Source organism: Aristolochia californica, unplaced genomic scaffold (assembly GCF_029961685.1).
Source record: "Aristolochia californica isolate CCGP_79_NKW_82.1479 unplaced genomic scaffold, dmAriCali1.0.hap1 SCAF_9, whole genome shotgun sequence".
Lineage (NCBI taxonomy): Eukaryota > Viridiplantae > Streptophyta > Magnoliopsida > Piperales > Aristolochiaceae > Aristolochia > Aristolochia californica.
In genome coordinates, this window is record NW_027182290.1 from 34710522 (window position 1) to 34732496 (window position 21975).

The 21975-nt window shown below is 38.3% G+C and overlaps 4 protein-coding genes across 4 annotated transcripts; all 4 read left to right on the forward strand.

The window, feature by feature from the left end:
* Positions 1 to 1154: 1154 nt before the first annotated feature.
* Positions 1155 to 12537, forward strand: LOC137940505 (probable protein phosphatase 2C 8). The gene is made up of 11 exons (XM_068785609.1): positions 1155 to 1298; positions 2321 to 2786; positions 3056 to 3164; positions 5157 to 5193; positions 7992 to 8036; positions 8211 to 8263; positions 8734 to 8883; positions 11094 to 11177; positions 11764 to 11853; positions 11957 to 12004; positions 12228 to 12537. Exons 2-11 carry the CDS (start codon positions 2365 to 2367, stop codon positions 12333 to 12335), a joined length of 1146 nt encoding a protein of 381 aa, XP_068641710.1. The 5' UTR covers positions 1155 to 1298; positions 2321 to 2364; the 3' UTR covers positions 12336 to 12537.
* LOC137940506 (WAT1-related protein At3g18200-like) lies at positions 11116 to 15291 on the forward strand. Its single transcript, XM_068785611.1, is given in 9 exon segments — positions 11116 to 11141; positions 13522 to 13725; positions 13818 to 13880; positions 13983 to 14099; positions 14183 to 14380; positions 14382 to 14430; positions 14548 to 14706; positions 14788 to 14939; positions 15032 to 15291. Coding segments are annotated over 9 exon segments (1134 nt in total). The 3' UTR covers positions 15198 to 15291.
* A 387-nt stretch (positions 15292 to 15678) lies between these two features.
* Positions 15679 to 19504, forward strand: LOC137940041 (fructose-bisphosphate aldolase 3, chloroplastic-like). The gene is made up of 6 exons (XM_068784947.1): positions 15679 to 15893; positions 16534 to 16803; positions 16869 to 16978; positions 17150 to 17240; positions 18448 to 18717; positions 19048 to 19504. The coding sequence occupies exons 1-6, from the start codon at positions 15738 to 15740 to the stop codon at positions 19324 to 19326; spliced, it is 1176 nt and encodes a 391-aa protein (XP_068641048.1). The 5' UTR covers positions 15679 to 15737; the 3' UTR covers positions 19327 to 19504.
* Positions 19505 to 19805: 301 nt separating this feature from the next.
* Positions 19806 to 21744, forward strand: LOC137940040 (T-complex protein 1 subunit delta-like). The gene has a single exon (XM_068784946.1). The coding sequence runs from the start codon at positions 20020 to 20022 to the stop codon at positions 21610 to 21612; it is 1593 nt and encodes a 530-aa protein (XP_068641047.1). The 5' UTR covers positions 19806 to 20019; the 3' UTR covers positions 21613 to 21744.
* The last annotated feature ends 231 nt before the right edge of the window (positions 21745 to 21975 follow it).

Sequence of the window (21975 nt, forward strand, 5' to 3'; positions counted from 1 at the left end):
TTATTTCGATAAATGATAAACATGCATCACTTTGGAGCGGTTTGGTGATGTTACAAATTCAGATTAGTAAATTATTGTTAGTTTTTCTTTATCAAGTATGAAATGAAAAGGAATGTGTGTGAAAATTGAAGAGGACACGGTTCATTCATGTATTATTGTTGATTTATAGGGTTAACTCATAGACACAAGACATCTCATGGGAAAGAGAGAAACTGAAACTCTAACTTTTAGGAGGGAGGAGAGAATAAACCAACGGGGAGAAAGAAGAGAAAAAGAGAGAGAGAGTTATAAGGACGAATTTGAGCAAAGAGGAAAATCTTGAATGCTCAACCCTATATTTTGAGGTTGTATCTATAATTGTAAGAAAATGTTTATAACGATTATAATGCCCTTAGGTTACATGCTTTAAAAGGAAAAAAACATAAAATGACATACATCAGTTTGCATAGTTACAATTTTTTGCTATCTCTATGAAAATTATTTTTATTTACTAATCATGTCACCCCTACACACGTGTATATCTCTAAACAATTATTTGATTTCATTATTTTCTCTTAGGTACAAGAGGATACGGTTTTTTATCTAATTGTTCTATTTTAAGTTAATTTAAATTATTTTACCAACTCTTAATATTTTTATTTTAAAAATATTTACAAAATTTATTAATTCTAACTATAATTGATGCTTAGTTCATTCTCTTTTTTATTTTCCATTGTTATTTTGTTTATATAAGTGATTGTCCAATGTCTCCAAATTTTTATTTTTATTTGATATAAGTAATTGCTCCAATGTATTATTCGGGGTTTTTATGCTATTCTCTCGAAGATCGATGAAACGTTGGTGACTCGATCTGTCTTTCCCGACTATGAAATTGCTTCATGGTTGCCACTTGACTTCTCACTCTGCTACCACGTAACAGATGCTAATTTACTTGTGATTTTCGAGTGCAGGTAGCAGTCTCTTATTTGTGATGAACACTTTGCTGCGATGCAGAAAGTGACCCGGCTGATGGTTGAGAGCCGGGAGACCCCTCATTTTTATGAAATAGCACCACGTACCCATTGCCCATCGTACCATAATACGTAGGCTTCAGATGTCGAAGTCACCTCGCTCATATTGTAAAAATTCGTATTGCTCAGTGCCTACGATAGAGAACGTTGCGACGTGTTTGCACGCGCGTGGCATCGCAGAAAAAATGCCCTTTTATCTACTGATGCCTGAATTCTGATCGTTCGTGGTGACAGATTCGACTGACGATTAGCTCCGTCAGACGTAAATGGTAGACACTTCTAATCAAGGTAAGCAAGTCCTTCTCCATCAGCTTCCCCTTCATTTTATCGTCTTTTCCCAAGTTCGGGGAGCTTTTATTTGTAAAGAAATGTAGGGCTTATCCCGCTACCCCGTCTTAGAAGAGTTCGGTGCAATGTTTGGTCGTGCTGTGAGTGAGATTAGTCTCTTTAATGGATTTAATAATAAAATCTGATTGCGGAAACTAAGGATGTCTTTAAGCTGTTAACCGGGCTGAAATGCATTTCATTAGTTGCTGTCTCGGTCTGTCATCGAATCAGTTGTGTTGATCATAGACTGGTTTGCCGTTTTATACTATTCCGTCGTGCAACGCTTGCAACGTCACTCCCCTTCCGCCACGGAAAAAAGAAAAATGACGTTACGTCTCTGTGGCACGCTTGAGAGGTTTAAACGATTTCTTGTATGGGAATCGAGAAGGAACTCGTCGTAGTTCTTACTGTAAATTTTTTATTTTGGTTCAAAAGAATTTTAGAGCTTTGCTATCTAACTGCTGACTTTTCGCGGCAAAAGGACGGAACATGATAATACCACAGAGTGGACAGGTAGCGATGTGCATTCTTCATCAATGGACAGCGCTAGTCATAACTCTTTGCCTCTCTATCCGTGGTACCTTCATCCGAGAGCTAAGTCTGTCTGGCGTGGGTTTCCTTGTGATCCTTGCCTAGATTGTAGTTTTGTCTCCTTTTGGTATTAGAGAAACACTCTCACTGCCTCTACCTTTAAAGGGCTTCCGCCCATTATCTTTCGTTGACACTTGAAGAAACTGAAGCCTGCCCCACCTTAAATGACTGTTACTTGTGAATATAGCACATTTTGTTTATTTATTGCAATAATGTTCATAGCAATCCAAGTTTACAAGTCTGCATGGGTGTACTGGCTGCAGTAGAAAATTGTGCAATTGTCTAAGAACTAGGTCATATAGACTACTGTTTTCTTCTGAATCCTTATTATTTGTAATTGTTGATCTAGTTCATAGTGACTCATGTTGACACGGCTGATTGATGTTTTGTAGGTCTACAGTTCTTTGGATGACCTCAGTTGGACATCCACAGTGTGATGGGTGACAGTTTCATTTCAAGCAAAACAGTTGAGGGGTTGGATGATGGGACCCATAATAAACGGCATAATGATTTCAAAGCTGAAAATTTGATTCAGAAGAAGCCTAAGGTTTATGACTTGGATACTGAAATTAAGGAGCAAGCAGGGGAAGATCTTAGCAGCCATGTTGATGGAAAATGTCAACAGTCTGTGGTCGGACCAAATGGTCAACATGGTGAAAATGTTCTACCTCAAACATCTGAGGCGGAGAAAGGTGATCAGATAAGAAACACCAATTCATGTCAAGATATGCCAGGCAGCTCAGGAGGCTTGACTGTTATTGAAGCGGATGCTGCAGAAGATAAGGGTTCTAGGCACTCCATGGAGGATGCATGGGTTGTACTTCTTGATCCGAGCTTGGAACATCCAGGGAAATTAAGGTGCTCAAGACTGTTTTTGTCATGATTTTCAGATAAAATTGGATACCGCCATTATGTTATGCTTGAGATTATGAACTCTTAATTTTTTGAATAGATTGTGAACTGTCTAATTAAGATAGTTGTTTGTTTCATCTTGGCTTTGCTATACATGCCTATTCATACTAGTAAATATAAAAGCTGTCCTAAGTACTGCTTATCAAACTATTTCTTTAGATTATGAGACTAAACAGCGAGTACATGATGATTAATTATTTGGAGTCTGTAAACAGATGTGCACATTTTGCTATTTACGATGGTCATGGTGGCCGTTTAGCTGCAGAGTATGCTCGTACCCATCTACACTCCAATGTCCTTTCTGCAGGATTACCACGTGAGTTGGTGTGTCTTTTTGGTCAGTTACTCAAATGTTTTTGGTACCAAAACATGTTTTATTTGATAATAAGCATGTCAAGTATTTTTTATTTTTTATTTGTTTAAAGTAAGCATAAACCTGTTGCATTGGTCAAATAGACTATGTCTAGTGGAAATCTGATGGCAAATTATAATGATATTGGCTTATCATGTATTAATGAAGTTTTCATGGCTACTGATCAATGTGGGAGAGAATTTTGTCAAGAAGGATATTGCCAGTGGCTATGTTTGCTTTAGCAAGTCTCCAATTTCCGAAATTAGGGTAAAGGCTGATGAGAATTAAAAACTAAAGAATTTCTGATATTAAGTAAGAAAGCTTTATCTTCAAATTAATTGTTTTTTATGCTTTCCAGATCATTTCTTCTCCACTTCCCCTTGGCTTTTATCTGTTTTATTTATTTATTGTGCATTGCCAGGAAATAGAAAGAAATAGCTTTATATGGTTAGTCATTTAGATAATGATCATGATAAGAGAGAGGAGAGAGTACAATTTTTCCCATCTTAAAGGCCTGTCATTCATGTTCAACGTTATGTTAAGCCATCAAATGTCAATGATAGGCATTATACTATTCTACTAGTGACATATCATCACAGAACAACTCAGTTAATAGTTAGGATCAGAGATCAAATGGTGTTTGCAGTTACCTTTCCATAAAACTAAAATTTTTGCATACATTCTGTCATCCAGGAAATGAAGGGGGTCTTGGTTCTTCTTGTGTGATTGATAAGTAGTTTATTATTTTATCTGTTTTGTTTACTTTTATATGGCCAAATTGTTTCTTTAATGTAGAATAGGTAATAATATAAATATCTATCTAATGGAGGAAACATAAAGGTTTCAGTACTCGAAGGACATTATGTTTCTTCACATAGTTCAGTATCTAGCTTCTCTTGTTTATGTTTTAAAGTGACAAATTGTCCAAAGTTGAGAATAAATAATTATGGAAAAGCTGGCTGAAGGTTACTGAAGAGGGTTTATGCGCTGAAATCTTGATAGAGATATAAGATATAGTTGTGGACTCCATGTTATTTATATTTGGTTATGAAAGCAAACTCCATTATAGGTTCGGATTAGTTTCCAAGGTGACACCCATCTTGAGGTCTTCAACTGGATGCTTAGTGAACTATGCACCCTCCTCTCTGATCTCTTCTCTCTTCCTCTTCTCTTCCCTTTTCTTTTGATCTTGATCAGAATTGAAGACCTGAAAATCAACATGCTGTATAGAAGGTTACATGTGATTGATTGTTTCATACAAAGGGATGGTTGACAGAAGATTATGTGTGGGTAGAGATATCTCATTCTTGTGAAGCTTTTCTCGTTTCATGTAGATTTGAGTTTGCAGAAAGACATGTCAGGATGCTCTAAGGCATTTATAGAGGTGGGGTGATTGAAAAGGGGATGAATACTCTTCATGTGAGATCTGCATTAATTAATGTGTGTTTTCCTGAAATGGAAATTCTGATGCATAGGTACCCTTAATCTCATAGTTGATGTCTGTGACCTTGGTGGTGGAAGAGTTTTAGTGGGCATGAGTTACCACTGATGTCCTCATATGCTCATTCTCTTATCTTCTAAGTGTTGGTCTTTGTTTTGATTATTCTTGATTTTGAGTGTGGGAAGAGGTAGATGGAGGGCTATAAGTTCTCAAATTCTGCCCCAGGATATAAATTTTGGGTGGCTTTCTCCAAGGGAGTTGTAATAAAATAATTTCGGTTAAAAATTGCAATTCATAACCTTGAAAATTCCTGATCATGTTTACTGGATTCTTCTATAAATTGTTGTTAGATTTATTTATTGGTTATTTATTTATTTATGTCCTGCAAAGAAATGTCTTCTTTAAATGTGCCATTAGTTTGATGCTTTGTTTGAAGTTCTCAAACATTTATCTTCCTATGTGTTACCTTGCTTGAATTTGATGTAAAAAACTAACCTAGTTGGTGTTTTCTTGACTTTGGCAGATGGATGTAAAAGCTGCCAAGAAAGCCATTCTTGAAGGTACAATGTTAAACTTGGGTTTTACATGATGTAGTATCATTACTAAGTATGGATCTGTAGAAGGAGAACTTCTTGGAGTTCCTGAAACAGTATAAGAAATGAATCTTAAACTAATAAAAATATATCGTTCTGCTCTTCAAAATTTTGAAGTGATGGGCTATTGGTTAGAAAAGTAGTTTTTTTTTTTCTGTTGGAATGACTGAAGAGTTTTTTTCATTTTGTATAGAGGATCTTCAAAATCTTGAAAGTTTTCTTTTCCATAGGGTTTCTCTAACATAAAATTTGCAATTTGATTAATTGATGAATGTCCACTTACTCTCATTTACAAGATTTTGCCTTACAAAATCTTGGATGTCTCACAATTTGGTTGGTGTATCAAACTTGTAACTTGGAGCCTACCGTGGGAAACTTATGAAACTCCTTTCCGGCTGATTGTTGCAACTGTAGCAGAATTCCGAAATAATAGAGCTATGTTAGCACTTGGAACTATCGAAAGCAAATTACTAATCAGTTGGCATTAGACTTGTAACTTGACTTTTAGAAGGATTGACAAAACCAGATGCATGATAAGTAAAGTTGGTAGTAAAACTTAAAAAAGGATTCGGAAATCAAAAGAAATGAACAAAGCCTTAATGCTTAAATGGATTTGGAAGTACAACACAAATTCCTCCAATCTTTGGAAGGATATGGTTCGCGTCAAGTTGGGTTGGAATATGCCATGGTGGATGGCTAGAGGAAACCGGAGAGAACTATCCTCAATATGGAGATCTATTTTTTTGCTTCTTCAGAATTTCTCATCAGCCTGTAGATTTTTTGTGGGTAATGGAAGATCTCTTAAATTCTGGGATGACTGGTGGACAAGACAGGCACCTTTATGGAACTCTTTCAGTACTCTTTTCCTTCTTTCCACTCACAAGGAAATTACAGTTGCGGATGCTTTTGAGGGAGGGAATGTGAACCTACACCCCCGAAGGGGTTTAACAGACATGGAGGCCATGGAAGCCAGCAACCTCTTAGATGCTTTGAATCATGTCAGAATTTGGCCTTCCAATGAAGACAAGCTCATTTGGTGGCCTGTCAAAAGTGGGAAATTCTCAGTTGCTTCGGCATATAGGTACATCAACGGTTGGGATCCGACGCAAAGGGAGCATGACATCAACTTCGTCTGGAATCTATGTGCCCCCCTAAGGTAAAAATTTTCATGTGGAGTGCGTGTCAAAGTAAAATTCTCATGGCTGATGTGCTCAGAAGAAGAGGTCACCCATCTATAGATCCACTATGCCCTTTCTGCCACAATAAAGATGAATCCACCAGTCATACTCTTCTTCAGTGCCAGTTCTCATGCACTGTGTGGACCTCTATTTTAAGCAAATTGGAGATTCAATTTTGTATTGCTGTCGACCTGATAAGCTTTTGCAAGTCGATCTTGGGATATCCCCTTCCTGGCCTAGGTAAATTGATTATCTTAGCTTGTGCTAGCTTCGTTCCATGGGGGCTTTGGAATGAACGGAATAGAAGGCGGTTTGATGCTAAAAGCGAATCTGAGGCTAGAATTGTTGATAGAGTGATAGGGCAAATATCAACCTGGTTATTGACATAAAAACCCCTCTCCTCTTTCAAAGGTACTGACATTCGAGACAACTGCAGCAATTTGGCGAGGATGCACATTGGAGCTAAAATCCCAGCCATGCAGGAATGTACCCCTCCGGAAACTGGCTACCTAAAACTAAACTTTGATGGATCTTCTCTTGGAAATCCCGGGATCGCAGGATTTGGGGGCGTCATTTCAGACTCAACTGGGAATCAATGTTTTTCCTATGCTGGTCCTTTAGGCATATCCGATTCAATGTCGGCGGAATTACATGACCTTCTTAATGGATTGCGGGTGTTCAAAGACAAATGTAGTGGGCCTATTCACATCAAAGGAGATTCCAAGGTGGTGATTGGTTGGTGCCAGCGCAATTCTTCTCCCCCATGGAGGCATTGGGATGTATTCCAGGAGATTTTGGATATTGTTTCTTCCTTTTCTTGTATTTGGTCTCACATTCCGAGATCTGCTAATTCGGTAGCAGATGTGCTTGCCAAGGAGGGAGCTTTCCTGCAATCTCTCGTTGTAAAGGATTTGCACCCTCCGCTTTTGTAGTTTTGTAGTTTTCTCTTCCTTCTTTTTAATAAAATTACATCTTCATAAAAAAAAAAACACTTAAAAAAGGACTTTATTGATTATGAGCAAAAGAAAACATGCGGACCTAGGCCTGGAAAGTGGTTTCTTTATTCTCCTACAAAATTATACATGCAAACTTATTAGAATTAGACTTCAAATTGCTTATTAGAATTAGACTGAAATCCCTTACACAGCAGTAAAAGTCAGAATCTTTTAGAATAATTAAGATGAATAAGAAACTTATAATGATAAAAAGACAAGTACGAAACACCTGATATATTAACCAAAATAGGAAGATCCTAATAACCAATAAAACTACTAGGAAGTTTGGAAATTACTCTTAGGCCCTATTAGGGCCTTTGCCTGGGATTGTATATGCCTGGAAAACTTATTTGAAAAATAGTTTTATTATATTAAAGAAACCCAAAGGGGGATGGTACCCACTCCTTGATATTTGTATTACTTATTGGTGTTATGCAAGTATTTTACTTGATGATCTTGATTCTGTTTCACCTGCATGTGAAGGAAACTCCTTTATGTTTCTGCATTTATTGGTGACATCTTAATTGATCAAATCCTATAATACTTACTTTAATCATATCAAAGTATGTTAGTAATGGTCTCAAGTTGCCAGGTTTCCGAAGAACTGATGAGCTGATAATTCGAGAAAGTGCTGCAGGTATATGTATTTCTATTGAAGACACGATTTTCTGACTTCGTTATAGTTTTTTTTATTATCAATGATTACCATATGACTCTTTTCTGTTACATTCTACCATAGCATTGCTATTGACAAATGCTTTTGTTGTTAATCAAGATTAGTTACTCTTATGTACCTTTTGACATATTTCAGGTGGATGGCAAGATGGTGCAACCGCTGTCTGCATATGGATTTTGGGGCAAAGTGTAAGATTGATGCTGATCTGGTTCTTGTTAGTAATTGTTCATAAGCTGTTTGTACTGAAACTGATTAAAATATATTTAAGGCTGAAGGCGTGCTACTTTCAAGTCTATAATCTTCTCTTTTCACTTTTGAGCTTTATTATGGCTGATGTATAGTTGATTCAGGCCTTTGTACTCTGTGATCTTTTCTTCTCCTTTGCTATGAATTTCTCATTATTCTCAAACAAATTTTCTGAAAAAAGCTTTTAGGAGAAAAAGTAGGTTTCTGTTTTCTTTACCACTATATATGTATAATGCATGTGTAGTTGGTGGTTTTGCTGTTACTTGGGTGTTGCTGAGGTCTATATGCTAGAACTTTTCTTTTATTCAAATGTGCATTCATGCATATGTAGACCTTCATGCTGTGACACAGGTTTCTTTTCATCCTACTGCTTTAGTAAATTCATCTCATTCATTTATGTGTTTTGTTTTAGGTATTGGTTGCTAATATTGGAGATGCGAAAGCAGTGTTAGCTAGGTCTGCATTGGTCAATGGAGATAGAACAAATAATTCATTGAAGGCCATTGTTATAACCAGGGAACATAAGGCTATTTATCCTCAGGAGCGTGCTCGCATACAAAAGGTACTTACTAGACATCTTAATTTGGATTCTAAATTGAGTAGTTCTTTTGGTGTAATGGGACCTGAATGCCCAAATTCTTATTGTGTTTTGGACCTCGAATCTCCATGTTTATATATGTCTCTCTCTCTTTCCTGATCCACCAAATGGCAGTAACTAACTGATATAGTCAGTCTTCGTATGTCAGAGAGGGAGACTCTAATGACATAGTCAGGACGGCTTTATTTCAGGCCTTTCACCAACTTTTTTACAAACTAGCGATGCCATTGAATGGCAAAAGCTGGTACTCTTTCAACTACCCCTTGGTGAGCAATAACAGTGGCATGTTGGCATTGCCAGAGCTCATCCTTGGTCGGTAATATAGTCTTGTACTAGGTCTAAAAGGGACAATTAACATGATGAATACTTTTGATATATTGAAGATTTCACTCATTTGCATCATTCATCATGAATTGATACATATAGACAGGATGGCTATAGTTACCTTACTGTCTCTTTTTTTTTTCTTTTTTTCTTTTTTTTTAAATGTTGATTATACACGCTTACTATCATTTGAATAATAAAAAAACTACTCTCATAACCCTTGGTGAGACTTGAACCCAATAACTCACACTCCCATGTGGCCATTGAGCCTAAGGCTGAATAATTGCTTCTTTTAGAGCAATGAGAAGAAAAATTCATTAAGAAGGCCCTAAAAATTGCAAAGGTTTATATGAGAGAATACATAAAATGAGCAATGCTAAAGCCAAAAGGAAAAGAAAAACAAAGAACTAATACAAACAAAATAAGCTTTGGCAAAGGGAATGAGTTGCCAATAGCAAGGTGTTGACAAGCTGCTCCGTCTCTCGCCAGAGAGTCGACTACATTATCGGCAGACCTATGTGTGTGCAGCCTAGAGATGGTCATTTGTCTACATATACCCTCTTATCTCATTAAAGTACATAAAAATCTCCAATGGTGGGTGGGTTTTGGGGGAGTTGTGAATAGTTGGGTGAACAATAAGCAAAGAGGGAGAGGAGAGTGATGGAGGAGAAAGAAAGAGAAGGTAAACGAAAACACTATCTTAGATATGGTGCTTCTCCAACCTTCAGATAAAAAAATGAAATGTTACTGCATCAGACTGAACAACAAAAAATAAATATATAAGTGAATGTCATTTCAATGTCTGCAAAATTGTGTGGACTTGTTTATTGAATTAGGTATTATATAAGTGAATTGTAGGAGAGAAAGAGATTCGTGGATATGGTGCTTCTTCAACCATCAGATAAAAAATGAAATGTTGCTGCATCAGACTGAACAACAAAAAATAAATATATAAGTGAATGTCTTTTCAATGTCTGCAAAATTGTGTGGACTTGTTTGTTGGTATAGGTAATATATGTTATGTGTATATAAAACAAATGTTATTCTTGTTATTTGATAAGGCTAATCTTTTAAAAAATCTGCTCGTTTAGGAGCAGTGTCATATCTAGATGCAAGTCTCATTTGGATCCAAAGTAAAACCTGTGATGTATACTGAGTCATTTACCTGTTTTCTCCTTCTCTAACCCTGTCTTGGTCATATTTATTGTGGATAATTGTTAAGTTATGGAATCCATGCTTGGGCTTACAAATTGGTTTTGTGGCATGAAAAAAGGAGATGAGTCAAAGCGGAAGAGAGTAAAAAAACTTGAAACTGCTAAACTCCATCAAATTTCTTAAAAACATGAAATGGAGCTGCACATCAGGCTGAACAACAAAAATAAATTTCTTTATAAATGGATTCATTTTTAATGTCTACAAAATCTTTGTATATTACACTGATTTGTCATGTAATATATGTATAGGAATCTCTATTTTTGTTAATAAGGTATCTTTATAATGTGCAGTTTCATATCTAGATTCAAGTCCCTTTTCAATCTGATTTTGAGTCAGTTACCTTTTTTTGTCCCCTAACCTTTCCTTAATTAGTGTCTTTGTTATTGATGTTGCAAGTATTAATTACATATAAACAGCTATATGATCTAATAAGCTGGGAATCTTGTTGAAGATTTTTTAGGTGGTTGTGATCTAATGATTTGTAAATGATGCTTTCAAAAAAAATGATTGGTTAGTGAATCATATAGATGTATTCATAGTTACCAATAAATGTTTTATTTTGTTGCAAATATTTTATTACCTGCTTGAGTGTAATCTATGATCTAAGACATTACTAAATTTCCTGATTTTCTTAGGCTGGGGGCTCTGTTGGTTCGAATGGCAGATTACAGGGCCGGTTGGAGGTTTCAAGGGCCTTTGGAGATCGTCAATTTAAAAAGGTTGAAACTAATATTCCTATTTGAGCTTATATATTAAGTCTCCAAGGTCTTGCACTTATCTTAATTGGTTTCATTTCTCTCTACAAGTATATAATAGAGTCATTTTGAGCAGTATGCCAATTAGAAAAGAGGTAGAGGCTTGTAAAATAAAATTTTATTGGGCTTCATTTTAAAGCTAATCCTTGTTAAAAAAATAAATTAATTCTAATGCTGAAGAAACTGGCAGTGCAGATAATTGAACTTCGTGTCTGATAATTGTATTTTTTTTATTAAATGTGATTCAGAAGCTTTTCTTCCTCTTGTGGATTTAGGCAGATATGCTTCTTGCTTGATGGCATTCTGTGTAGAGACGATATATAATTAACTGTTTTTTGGAAGCTACAGGTTAACTGTTTTCAATCTTTCTTGAATGGTCTTAACCTGAAGGACTGAATGAGACCATACACCCCTATTTAGTTTACAATAATTATTTTGGTGTGTAGTGAATTCTACTCAAACTACTTTGTGAGACTACGTTGATCTGGGACCTGAAACTGAAATTTGGCACATAGTGTTTTGAGTGCGTAAAGGGCAATTCTGAATGCAGGTCGGAGTTATTGCTACACCAGATGTGCACTCATTTGAACTTACAGAAAGAGAGCACTTTATCATTCTCGGCTGTGATGGACTTTGGGGGGTAATTTTGGTCTTTACATTTTCTTAGCTGTTAACTTTATTCATAATATATGCTACTTGTTCTGATGTGCAAAGTTATAATAATGATGGTGTTTTGTAATCAGGTTTTTGGAGCAAGTGATGCTGTTGAGTTTGTTGACGAGCTGTTGAAGGTAATTTTCTAGTTTCTTACCTTTTAAGGAAAGAAATGGAGGCAATTGTCAATTTTGATCTTAGGATAACTGTCAATTGCTTTCTAATAAAATTGTCTCTCTATCACTCAAACATACTTCTTTTCACATCCATCCAAGGCACACACAGTATGACTTCTATGTGCCTTGTGCTTTCTCAATCACTGCCTGAGCTTTTGCCAAATAAGATTTTTGTTTTCTACAGGAGGGCCTATCTGCCTCAGTTGTCAGCCGACGCCTTGTAAGGGAGGCTGTTCGTGAGCGACGCTGCAAGGACAATTGCACTGCCATAGTCATAGTTTTCAGGCACTAGTTATCCGTGAAACTGCTCGAGTTTATACAACTTTAAATGAAAATTTTGGTGAATTAAATTTTCTTTCATGTCTTTTGTCACGCTCTAGCCTTGCGGATTGTGATTGTTAAATTTATGGTAAATCATATGGGTTGGGCAATGTTCAGATGGTGTATGTCCTGTATCTTTGTTCTATGGTTGGATATCCATTTATTCTAGTTATATGCCTACTAAGGAGTTACACTATCCATTTATTCGTTATTCTTATCAGTTTACCATCCAGTAGTCGATAGATTGTTTATAAGAATTTTTTATGTCCTCAAGTTATCTAGACAGTTTAGAATTTTTTATGCTATAGCTGGTCTCCTAGCATACTGTGGGCACATTCGCCACAAATTAGAACAGCAACGGAATTATTTATGCCAGAAGAAATGGGACAGTAAACAACCAATTTCCTGCTAATCAAAATCTGCAAGGATATGGAGTCCAATGGTAGATGAGAAACATCGTTACTGAATGACGCTAAAATCAAGTGATTCTTGGGGACGAAGAGTATCTATCCATCCACGACAGTCACCTAATAGGACATGTGCGACTCAAATCAAATGGAATAACCTTCGAATTGTGACGATCAAGTATAGAATAGAAAAATGGAAGGGGTGGTGGCGACATGATTAAATGAACGAGAAGGAAGAACTACTTCGTCTTTCCTAACTGATTGTACGACCTGGCCAACATGTTCTAACTCAATCCTGTCTCCTCAACGAAACCTAATCGCTGTCAATCACATCATCGAAAATAAAATATCAGACAACAGGTAGGAAGTAATGCAATTTCTGAAAAATAATGCAAATACGCAACGAATCGAAAAGAAACGATTCATACGAGTTATAACCCGTAAATAACTGTTATAAATCCGAGAGTCCATCTGCAATTATAGCAAGCCTACAGCGATCTAGTTCGACCAATCAAAGCTGATGATTAACTCGTTTAAATGAGATGTGGGATAGTTGCACCTTAATATGGTGCCGATAGGAGTTGGCGAGTTGCAGGATTATATTCCTGTTGTCAAATGTAAGATACGGTAGAAAAAAATATAAACCAGACTTGTCGGGAGACTTCAGCAACTTTCATGCACCAAATCATACGCCTTATAATATTCTTGTTTCGTCTCCATATAAGAACCGATGTGTTAGGCTCAAACAAGCCGAAGATTATATTCACAGAGAAAGATGGTGCCTGAGAAGATGAAGCTTTATCTGGCAATGCTTTCCCTGCAATTCTGCTTCGCAGGGTTTCATATTGTTTCTAGAACTGCACTCAATATGGGTGTTAGCAAAATAGTGTTCCCAGTTTACAGAAACATCATTGCACTGCTTTTGCTGAGCCCTTTTGCTTACATTTTAGAAAAGTAAGTCCATTTTGTTCTACTCGAAGCGAAGTCAGGAATCTGAGTTTTCGGCCATTTGAATTGTATTTGATAAATTCAGTTAATGTTCACAGAAAGAAAAGACCACCTCTTACGTTTGCGTTGCTGGTTCAGCTTTTCTTTCTCGCTTTATGTGGGTAAGTTTCAAATCGTTCTTGGTTATTACTTCATACGTATCTTTCTTCTCTTTTTTCTGCTTCTTATCGATTATTTCGTTCTCTCTCTTTTTTTTTTTTCAGGATTACTGCTAATCAAGGATTTTACTTGTTGGGTTTGTATTACTCGTCTCCTACGTTCGCATCTGCTATTCAAAACTCTGTTCCTGCAATCACATTCGCAATGGCTGCGGCTCTAAGGTTATTCACGTTCTCGTTCAGAAACGGAAAGCTTGATTTAATTGAATTTCGTTTTATGTCAACAGTCATCATCTACTTTCCAGGCTCGAGCAAGTCAATGTCTTGAAGAGAGACGGGTTGGCGAAGGTGTTGGGTACGATTGCTTGCGTCGGTGGCGCCACCATAATTACTCTCTACAAGGGTCCACCTCTTCTCCCTCATCAGCTAACACAACCACTAGGAAGAGCAGTGGAAGAAGCCGCGTTTATCTCTTCAAAGGGAATGGGGCACTGGACGTTAGGTTGACCTACTCGGCAACTGCTTTGCGTGGTCGGGCTGGCTCGTGCTTCAGGTAATTAGAGATCAGCAATTATCAAATTAACATGTAATCGTCTCCAAATCCATAATCTATGAATATACGTTTCTTGGTTGTCAGATCTCTGAGTTTCAATTGTATCCATTGTTGCAGGGCCCAGTATTGAGAAAGTATCCGGCCAGGCTCTCTCTCACCTCCATTACCTGCTTCTTCGGAGTGATACAGTTCTTGGCAATAGCAGCCTTCGTAGAAAGAGATACTGATCATTGGAAAATTCAATCAGGAGGGGAGCTTTTAACCATCCTCTATGCTGTAAGTGCCTCCGAAATCTGCCACCCATCTCCTTCTTTTCTCCTTTGCTTCGTTTAACCATGATGATGGTATATATTGTAGGGGATCATAGCCTCGGGCATTAGCTTCTCTCTCCAAATATGGTGCATTGACAAAGGAGGACCTCTTTTTGTTGCTGTCTTCCAGCCTGTGCAGACGGTTTTAGTAGCTATTATGGCTTGTCTTATACTGGGAGATCAGCTGTACTCAGGAGGGTAAGTTAATTAAGAAGGAAAATGACTCAATCATCATCTTCTTATCGGAAAGTTAACGAACGTTTCTGTTCAATTTGTTATTTCTTTTACAGTATTGTAGGCGCAATTCTCATCATGTTTGGTCTTTATTCCGTTCTGTGGGGGAAAGGTAAAGAGAACAGCAAGGAAAACCAGAACCAAAACCAGGAGGTGGAAAACAGTTTGACAAAGCCTCTCATTGATGAAGAAAGTCCGCAAAGAGACTCCAGTTATTGCTGAGCTTCCCTGAGAGAGAAATCAGAAACCCATCTCAAAATTAATAGACAAAAGAAATCAGTAGTTTTTAATTCTCATTCTGGCAGTAAGATCCGAAACAAAGTGAAAACTCGAAAGATTATTGTCTTAGCTGGTCTAAGATTACCTCAGCAGAAAATCTCTGCTGTTCAAGTTCATGTTCATACATAATAGTGGCTGTTTGCTTGATCGTAAAGATATGTCCAGCTTTAATGTCCAGAATTTGTTTTCATGAATATCAGATCCTACACAATCACATTATGCACTGTTCCCATTATTTCATTAAGTTGATGTTACAAAACAATTAAACAACAAAACCCCAATGCAGTTGTTATGGGTACCATTAGTAATTGGGCCCATAATGTGAAGAAAGCGCAACCGAACTTTCACCTCGTGGGCCAATTATAACAGCCATCATATATTAAACCGATGCCACTCACCCATGTATAGAAACGGATTCAGTAGACACAACGATCGAGGAAAAAAGGCTGAATATTGATCGAGGAAATCAAAGAGTAATTGCAAATGGCGTCTGCGAGTCTTGTGAAACTCAACGCTTCCTCCTCTCAGTGGATCGGACAACAGTCCTTCAATCGTAACTATGCGGCTCGCCCGGTTTCCCGTCGAGTTGCTGTTCCGATCCGTGCTGGAGCTTACACCGATGAGCTCGTCCAGACCGCTGTGAGTTTTTACTCGATCTTTTTCCTGATCTTACTTCTTATGATTATCATTCTGTGGAATAGAGCTTGCTTGGATTTGGAATTCTGAATATGATTTTCATGTGAAACTTGTCGTCTTGGCTTTCTCAAAAGTTTACTCCACATAAGAAATCCTCGGAATACCTTGATCTAGTTTGATACTTCTAGCAGGCTCTGGTTAGACACCTTCCTCTCTGGTTTAGCATTATTTAAGCTTCTCTTGATCCCGTAGGTTTCTCCTTCATTCCGTCATGGTCTTGCATCCAATTTTCTCTTTGACTGATGTAACTGGAACCATAGTAGAAGTTAAAATATCCTTTCGTGCAAAACATAACCTGCGTAAGATTTAAATTGCTATGATCATAACCTGCAGTTCCGTCACGATTATGTTTTTGCCTGGTATTGATTGTTCTGGTTTTTCTGTAATCATGATTCTAACCGCAATATTCGATAATCGAAATAAAAGGAAGTGGATATGGCCTGTCAAATGAACAAAAAATGTGCGCTTGTAATATTACACTAACCTCTCAAGTTATATACAGCAAGTTAGCCTTGTTTTGAAAATAGTCAATTGCATCTTCGTTGGATGAATTATGTGATGCATCTGCTGTTATTGCTAATAGAAATCTATAGCTTCTACTGGACGGGGCATCCTTGCTATTGATGAATCAAACGCAACATGTGGAAAAAGACTGTCATCTATTGGTTTGGACAACACAGAAGCCAACCGACAAGCATATAGGCAACTTTTACTGACTACTCCTGGTCTAGGTGAATACATTTCTGGTGCTATTCTATTTGAGGAGACACTCTACCAATCAACAACGGATGGGAAGAAATTTGTAGACTGTCTGCGTGAGGGGAACATCACTCCTGGAATCAAAGTGGACAAGGTACTCTCTCTCTCTCTCTCTCTCTCTGTGGATAAAATTACTTATTCGGCCCCTTCTTTTTGTAGGGTTTGGTTCCTTTACCAGGATCAAAGAACGAATCTTGGTGCCAAGGTTTGGATGGATTGGCTTCAAGATGTGCTGAATATTACAATCAAGGTGCACGTTTTGCAAAGTGGTAAGTGTGCTGATACCTAGAATGCATTCTTGGTGGTCCTTGGAGTGGATTTGACAAGCATAATAGATCCGCTATACCACTCTTTGTAGCTTATGATTGGTGTGTATGACTTAGGTAATTGCTTCATTCTTGACTTTTTTCATAGCTGATGCACTCTATACTGGGTTGCAGGAGGACAGTGGTTAGCATTCCTTGCGGGCCATCAGCTTTGGCCGTCAAGGAAGCTGCTTGGGGACTTGCACGATATGCTGCGATTTCTCAGGTATTTTGTGCTCTTAGGTTTTTAGTGCCTGCTGCTTTGGAAACACATCTTCTATGCTCATTTGATTAAGATTTCCCAAGGAAGACTGGCGAAATCGTGACTACAAGGATCTATTTGTATATTCAACTCAAAGCTGAGATGAGCACCAAAGCTGTGAGACAACATAGAAACCCTTACCAATCTATACTAGAACAACCTAAAACAGATCCACTGGGGGGAATTTTTGGTGGGAACCTACCAGTTTATGTGTAGAACCAGAGTCATTGATGGGCGGGTGGTTGATCATGTTGTGTGGAGTTGATAGGGAATCTCCATGAGTTCCTCAGAACCTGTAGTTTTGTTGAAAGCACCAGAAAACTGTGGTCTGAAAGCCCTTTGGATTATTGACAACTGTTTAGTTTTTTTTTTTGTTTTGTTTTCCTGAGATAACTCGTGAAAAAAGTGTGCTGCTTGAGATGTTGGGCCTACATTGCAGTTCCAGACAATTTAATTGAAACTAGAGAAGTCCTTTTCCTGAAAGATAGTTGTAAGAGCTTATTGATTTTGAACAAATGGGTAGGGCTTTTCACAAGATTATTCGTTTTTTTAAATTGATAGATGCAATCTTACAGGCTGAACCTTATTGGATGTGATGATTGTTGATTATCACTGTATGGTTAAGTGGTGTTCAGAACGTTTCGTGAAATTCCAAAAAAACTTTTTGTTACTTTTTTTAACTTCTTGATTGTCAGCATCCAAAGCACTTACTCTTGGAATCTATTTTCATTCAATTTCTCTGAAGAACATTAAAAAACAACACAGAGTCTTTTCTTCCTCTCAAGTTGCACTGTTTAACTTGGAGGATTGATCTGTTACAAATTACGTCAATAGTTTTCTGTTTAATCACCTTTAACGGATTTTCTTATTGAATTTTTTTTGTAATTGGAAAACACATCCCTTTTGACTTGTTTTCTTGCAGTTTGTGCCTTCTCAACTTATTTTTTCATCGTTTTTTATTGTAGCAATAAGAAGAAACTCATTTTCCTATCCCTCTTTAACTCTTTGTTGAAGAAGAAGAATTAGGGTGAACGTTTTCCCGTCACTTGAATAGTATACAAACTTCAGAATTTTTTGGTCAAACGCATAATTCTCCATTTGGTTTTTTTCTCTATGGTTAGCTTTTGGGACAAACACAGCCCAAGTAGCGGTTATTTGATGACACTTGCAGGATAATGGTCTTGTGCCAATTGTGGAACCTGAGATCCTCCTTGATGGCGACCACTCAATTGATCGGACCCTCGAGGTGGCAGAGAATGTCTGGGCAGAAGTTTTCTTCTACCTAACACAAAACAATGTGGCGTTTGAAGGCATCTTATTGAAGCCTAGCATGGTAACCCCAGGTGCAGAGCACAAAGAGAAGGCTTCACCAGAGACCATTGCTAAATACACGCTGAAAATGCTTAAAAGGAGGGTACCACCTGCAGTCCCTGGCATCATGGTAGGTTATCTAAAAGCTTTCTGCCCTATCTATTCTTTTCTGAACTACACTGTTTTTGTGTGGCGACTGAAGGTTATGCTCCTCGTTGCTCTAAGCGGATTTATATGTATGTTTTGAACACTGATTAATCAATTTAGAGAAGTAGTCTATCTCATGCTTTAACAATGATAGATAAGCTAAGCATTTAGGCATCCACAGTTTTCTACCTCCTCATATTCTTTATTTATGCTGACTTGTCATTTCTATATCCTCTTATTCATTATATATATTGACTTTATCATTTATACATCCTCTTATTCATTATGGATACTGACTTTGCCATTTATACAGTTCTTATCAGGAGGGCAGTCTGAAGTGGAAGCTACACTGAACCTGAATGCTATGAACCAAAGTCCAAACCCATGGCATGTCTCATTCTCGTATGCACGAGCACTTCAGAACAGTGTATTGAAGGCATGGCAAGGACGCCCTGAGAACGTTGGCGCAGCGCAGAAGGCACTCTTGATTCGTGCCAAGGCTAACTCTACCGCTCAGCTTGGTCGATATTCAGATGGAGGTGAGGATGAAGAAGCTAAAAAGGGAATGTTCGTGAAGGGTTACGAATATTGAGATCAACTAGAAACATCATCTCAGATAGTTATGTCCATTATAGTATTTGTAGAGCAACTTGGAGAAGTATAGCTTCTCTTTTTTTTTGGCAAGATTGATGTTTTTGAATAATCATATTTTGTCAAAAAGAACGTCTATGCGGGCTTTAGACGTTTTCAGTTATATACAACTCGTAAGTATGGTCCTTTTTGGTTTGCAAGGACCTCTATTTTTTTCTTTATTTTTTTACATCAACAAGTAAATGATCCTGACCACAATCTTAATCAAAATCTAGATTTAAAAAAGAGTAACTATATCCTTTTCATTTCTAAAATTTGACTTAATTGATGAAATTCATCATAGGAGAATGCGACTACTCCCGGTATTGCTGGAAATGTAAGTAATATATATCTTGAGGGTATCGTAGGCATGTTTAGGAATATGAATTAGATAAATTAAATTGCCATTCTATTCTATGTGGGACATCGAATTCGCGACATAGACGCAGCCTTGGTTGTTTCTGGAGTCTTTAAGCGACCTTCGCCCTCGCTTCGGAGTTCTTCTATTGTATCATACCTTTGACAGAAGTAGGGTTTTTGTCTGGTCTTCATTCATTTTGTGCGGAACTCAACTAAGGAGCAGCTAGGGTTTTTATCCTCTCATCTTTTCTGCTGCTAGACGTTTCAGGGTTTTACATCTCGGATTCGTCCTCGAATGGCTACCCTCCAACAGCGTTCCTCCAAGACGGAGAGCTATGTCGATAATAAGCGAAAAGACGACATCCGCATTGCCAACATCGTTGCCGCCCGTGCCGTCGCCGATGCGGTCCGTACGAGTCTGGGTCCCAAGGGAATGGACAAGATGATCTCCACCGGCTCAGGCGAGGTCATCATCACCAACGACGGTGCTACCATACTCAACAAGATGGATGTCCTCCAGCCCGCTGCCAAGTTCCTCGTCGAGCTCTCCAAGTCCCAAGACATCGTGGCTGGGGACGGAACCACCACCGTTGTTGTACTCGCCGGCTCCCTCCTCAAGCACGCACACACTCTGCTCTTCAGCGGGATCCACCCCACAGTTGTGTCTGACGCCCTCCACAAGCTTTCCCTCAAAGCCAACGATATTCTCACTGCCATGGCCGTACCGCTCGAGCTTTCCGACCGCGACGCCCTTTTAAAAGCTGCCGCCACCTCGCTCAATTCCAAAGTCGTCAGCCAGTACTCCACGCTCTTGGCGCCGCTTGCCGTCGATGCGGTGCTATCCGTCGTTGATCCTGCCCACCCCGATCTTGTCGACCTTCGTGATATCAAGATCGTGAAGAAGCTTGGTGGAACTGTTGACGACACCGAGCTTGTCAAGGGCCTTGTCTTTGACAAGAGAGTGAGCCACTCCGCCGGGGGCCCGACCCGTGTCGAGAACGCCAAGATTGCCGTGATTCAGTTCCAAATATCCCCGCCCAAAACTGACATCGAACAGAGTATTGTGGTATCAGACTATACTCAAATGGACCGCATCTTGAAAGAAGAGCGAAACCACATTCTGGGTATGATTAAGAAAATCCGAACCACTGGATGTAACGTGCTTTTGATTCAAAAGTCAATTTTGAGAGATGCTGTGACTGATCTTTCCTTGCATTACCTTGCGAAGGCGAAGATCCTCGTGATCAAAGATATCGAGCGGGATGAGATTGAGTTTATCACGAAAACCCTAAACTGTCTTCCGATATCCAATATCGAACATTTCCGTGAAGAAAAAATAGGATTTGCCGACTTGGTCGAGGAGGTCTCTCTAAATGATGGCAAGATTGTTAAGATCACTGGAATTAGGGATATGGGTAGGACTGCCTCGGTACTTGTTCGCGGGTCAAACCAGTTAGTGATTGATGAGGCTGAGCGGAGCCTGCACGATGCTTTGTGTGTGGTCCGTTGCTTGGTGAATAAGAAGTTTCTGATTGCCGGTGGCGGAGCTCCAGAAATTGAAATGTCTCGCCAGCTCAGTGCTTGGGCTAAGGCGTTGCAAGGGATGGAGAGCTATTGTGTCAAATCTTTTGCAGAGGCACTTGAGGTGATTCCATACACTCTGGCTGAAAATGCAGGTTTGAACCCAATTGCAATAGTTACAGAATTAAGAAATAGGCATGCTCAAGGGGAAATTAATACCGGGATTAATGTCCGGAAGGGCCAAATTACGAATATTCTGGAAGAGAATGTGGTGCAGCCATTGCTTGTGAGTACGAGTGCAATCTCATTGGCAACAGAATGTGTGAGGATGATTCTGAAAATAGATGATATCGTTACTGTGAGGTAGACCATGTTAACCGGATGGATATTTGAATGGGACAGCTTCCAAGTTTTTCTTTTTGTCTCTAATGTGTGTTGTAGAATTGCTGTGAAATCTACTTCCTGAATTTTGCTTAATATTTATTTAGCGTTCCTGACAGACATGAATCCTTATTCAGGGTTTCGTTTCTTTTAGCTCTGATAGTTGAGTCCATGTTTTGATCTCATTTTGTTTCGACTCTTTATGTAATAGGATTGGTTCATATTTTGCTCTGTTAGTACTAATATGTTGTGGATAGCAGGTAATTTTTATGTTCATTTGTTACTTTTGTTTAAGTAATTCATGTATAGGGGGGTTGTATTTAAGTGTGGTGCATTGATGGTTTATAGT

What these genes read in the sequence shown, in the direction of transcription:
- LOC137940505 (XM_068785609.1), top strand. Translation starts at nt 2,365, where the DNA reads ATGGGTGACAGTTTCATTTCAAGCAAAACAGTTGAGGGGTTGGATGAT. An exon ending in CAGGATTACCACGTGAGTTG is followed by an intron (nt 3,165 to 5,156) that starts GTGTGTCTTTTT and finishes TGACTTTGGCAG; the next exon opens with ATGGATGTAAAAGCTGCCAA. An exon ending in CAAGAAAGCCATTCTTGAAG is followed by an intron (nt 5,194 to 7,991) that starts GTACAATGTTAA and finishes TCAAGTTGCCAG; the next exon opens with GTTTCCGAAGAACTGATGAG.
- LOC137940041 (XM_068784947.1), top strand. Translation starts at nt 15,738, where the DNA reads ATGGCGTCTGCGAGTCTTGTGAAACTCAACGCTTCCTCCTCTCAGTGG. An exon ending in ATGAGCTCGTCCAGACCGCT is followed by an intron (nt 15,894 to 16,533) that starts GTGAGTTTTTAC and finishes TATTGCTAATAG; the next exon opens with AAATCTATAGCTTCTACTGG. An exon ending in GATATGCTGCGATTTCTCAG is followed by an intron (nt 17,241 to 18,447) that starts GTATTTTGTGCT and finishes TGACACTTGCAG; the next exon opens with GATAATGGTCTTGTGCCAAT.
- LOC137940040 (XM_068784946.1), top strand. Translation starts at nt 20,020, where the DNA reads ATGGCTACCCTCCAACAGCGTTCCTCCAAGACGGAGAGCTATGTCGAT.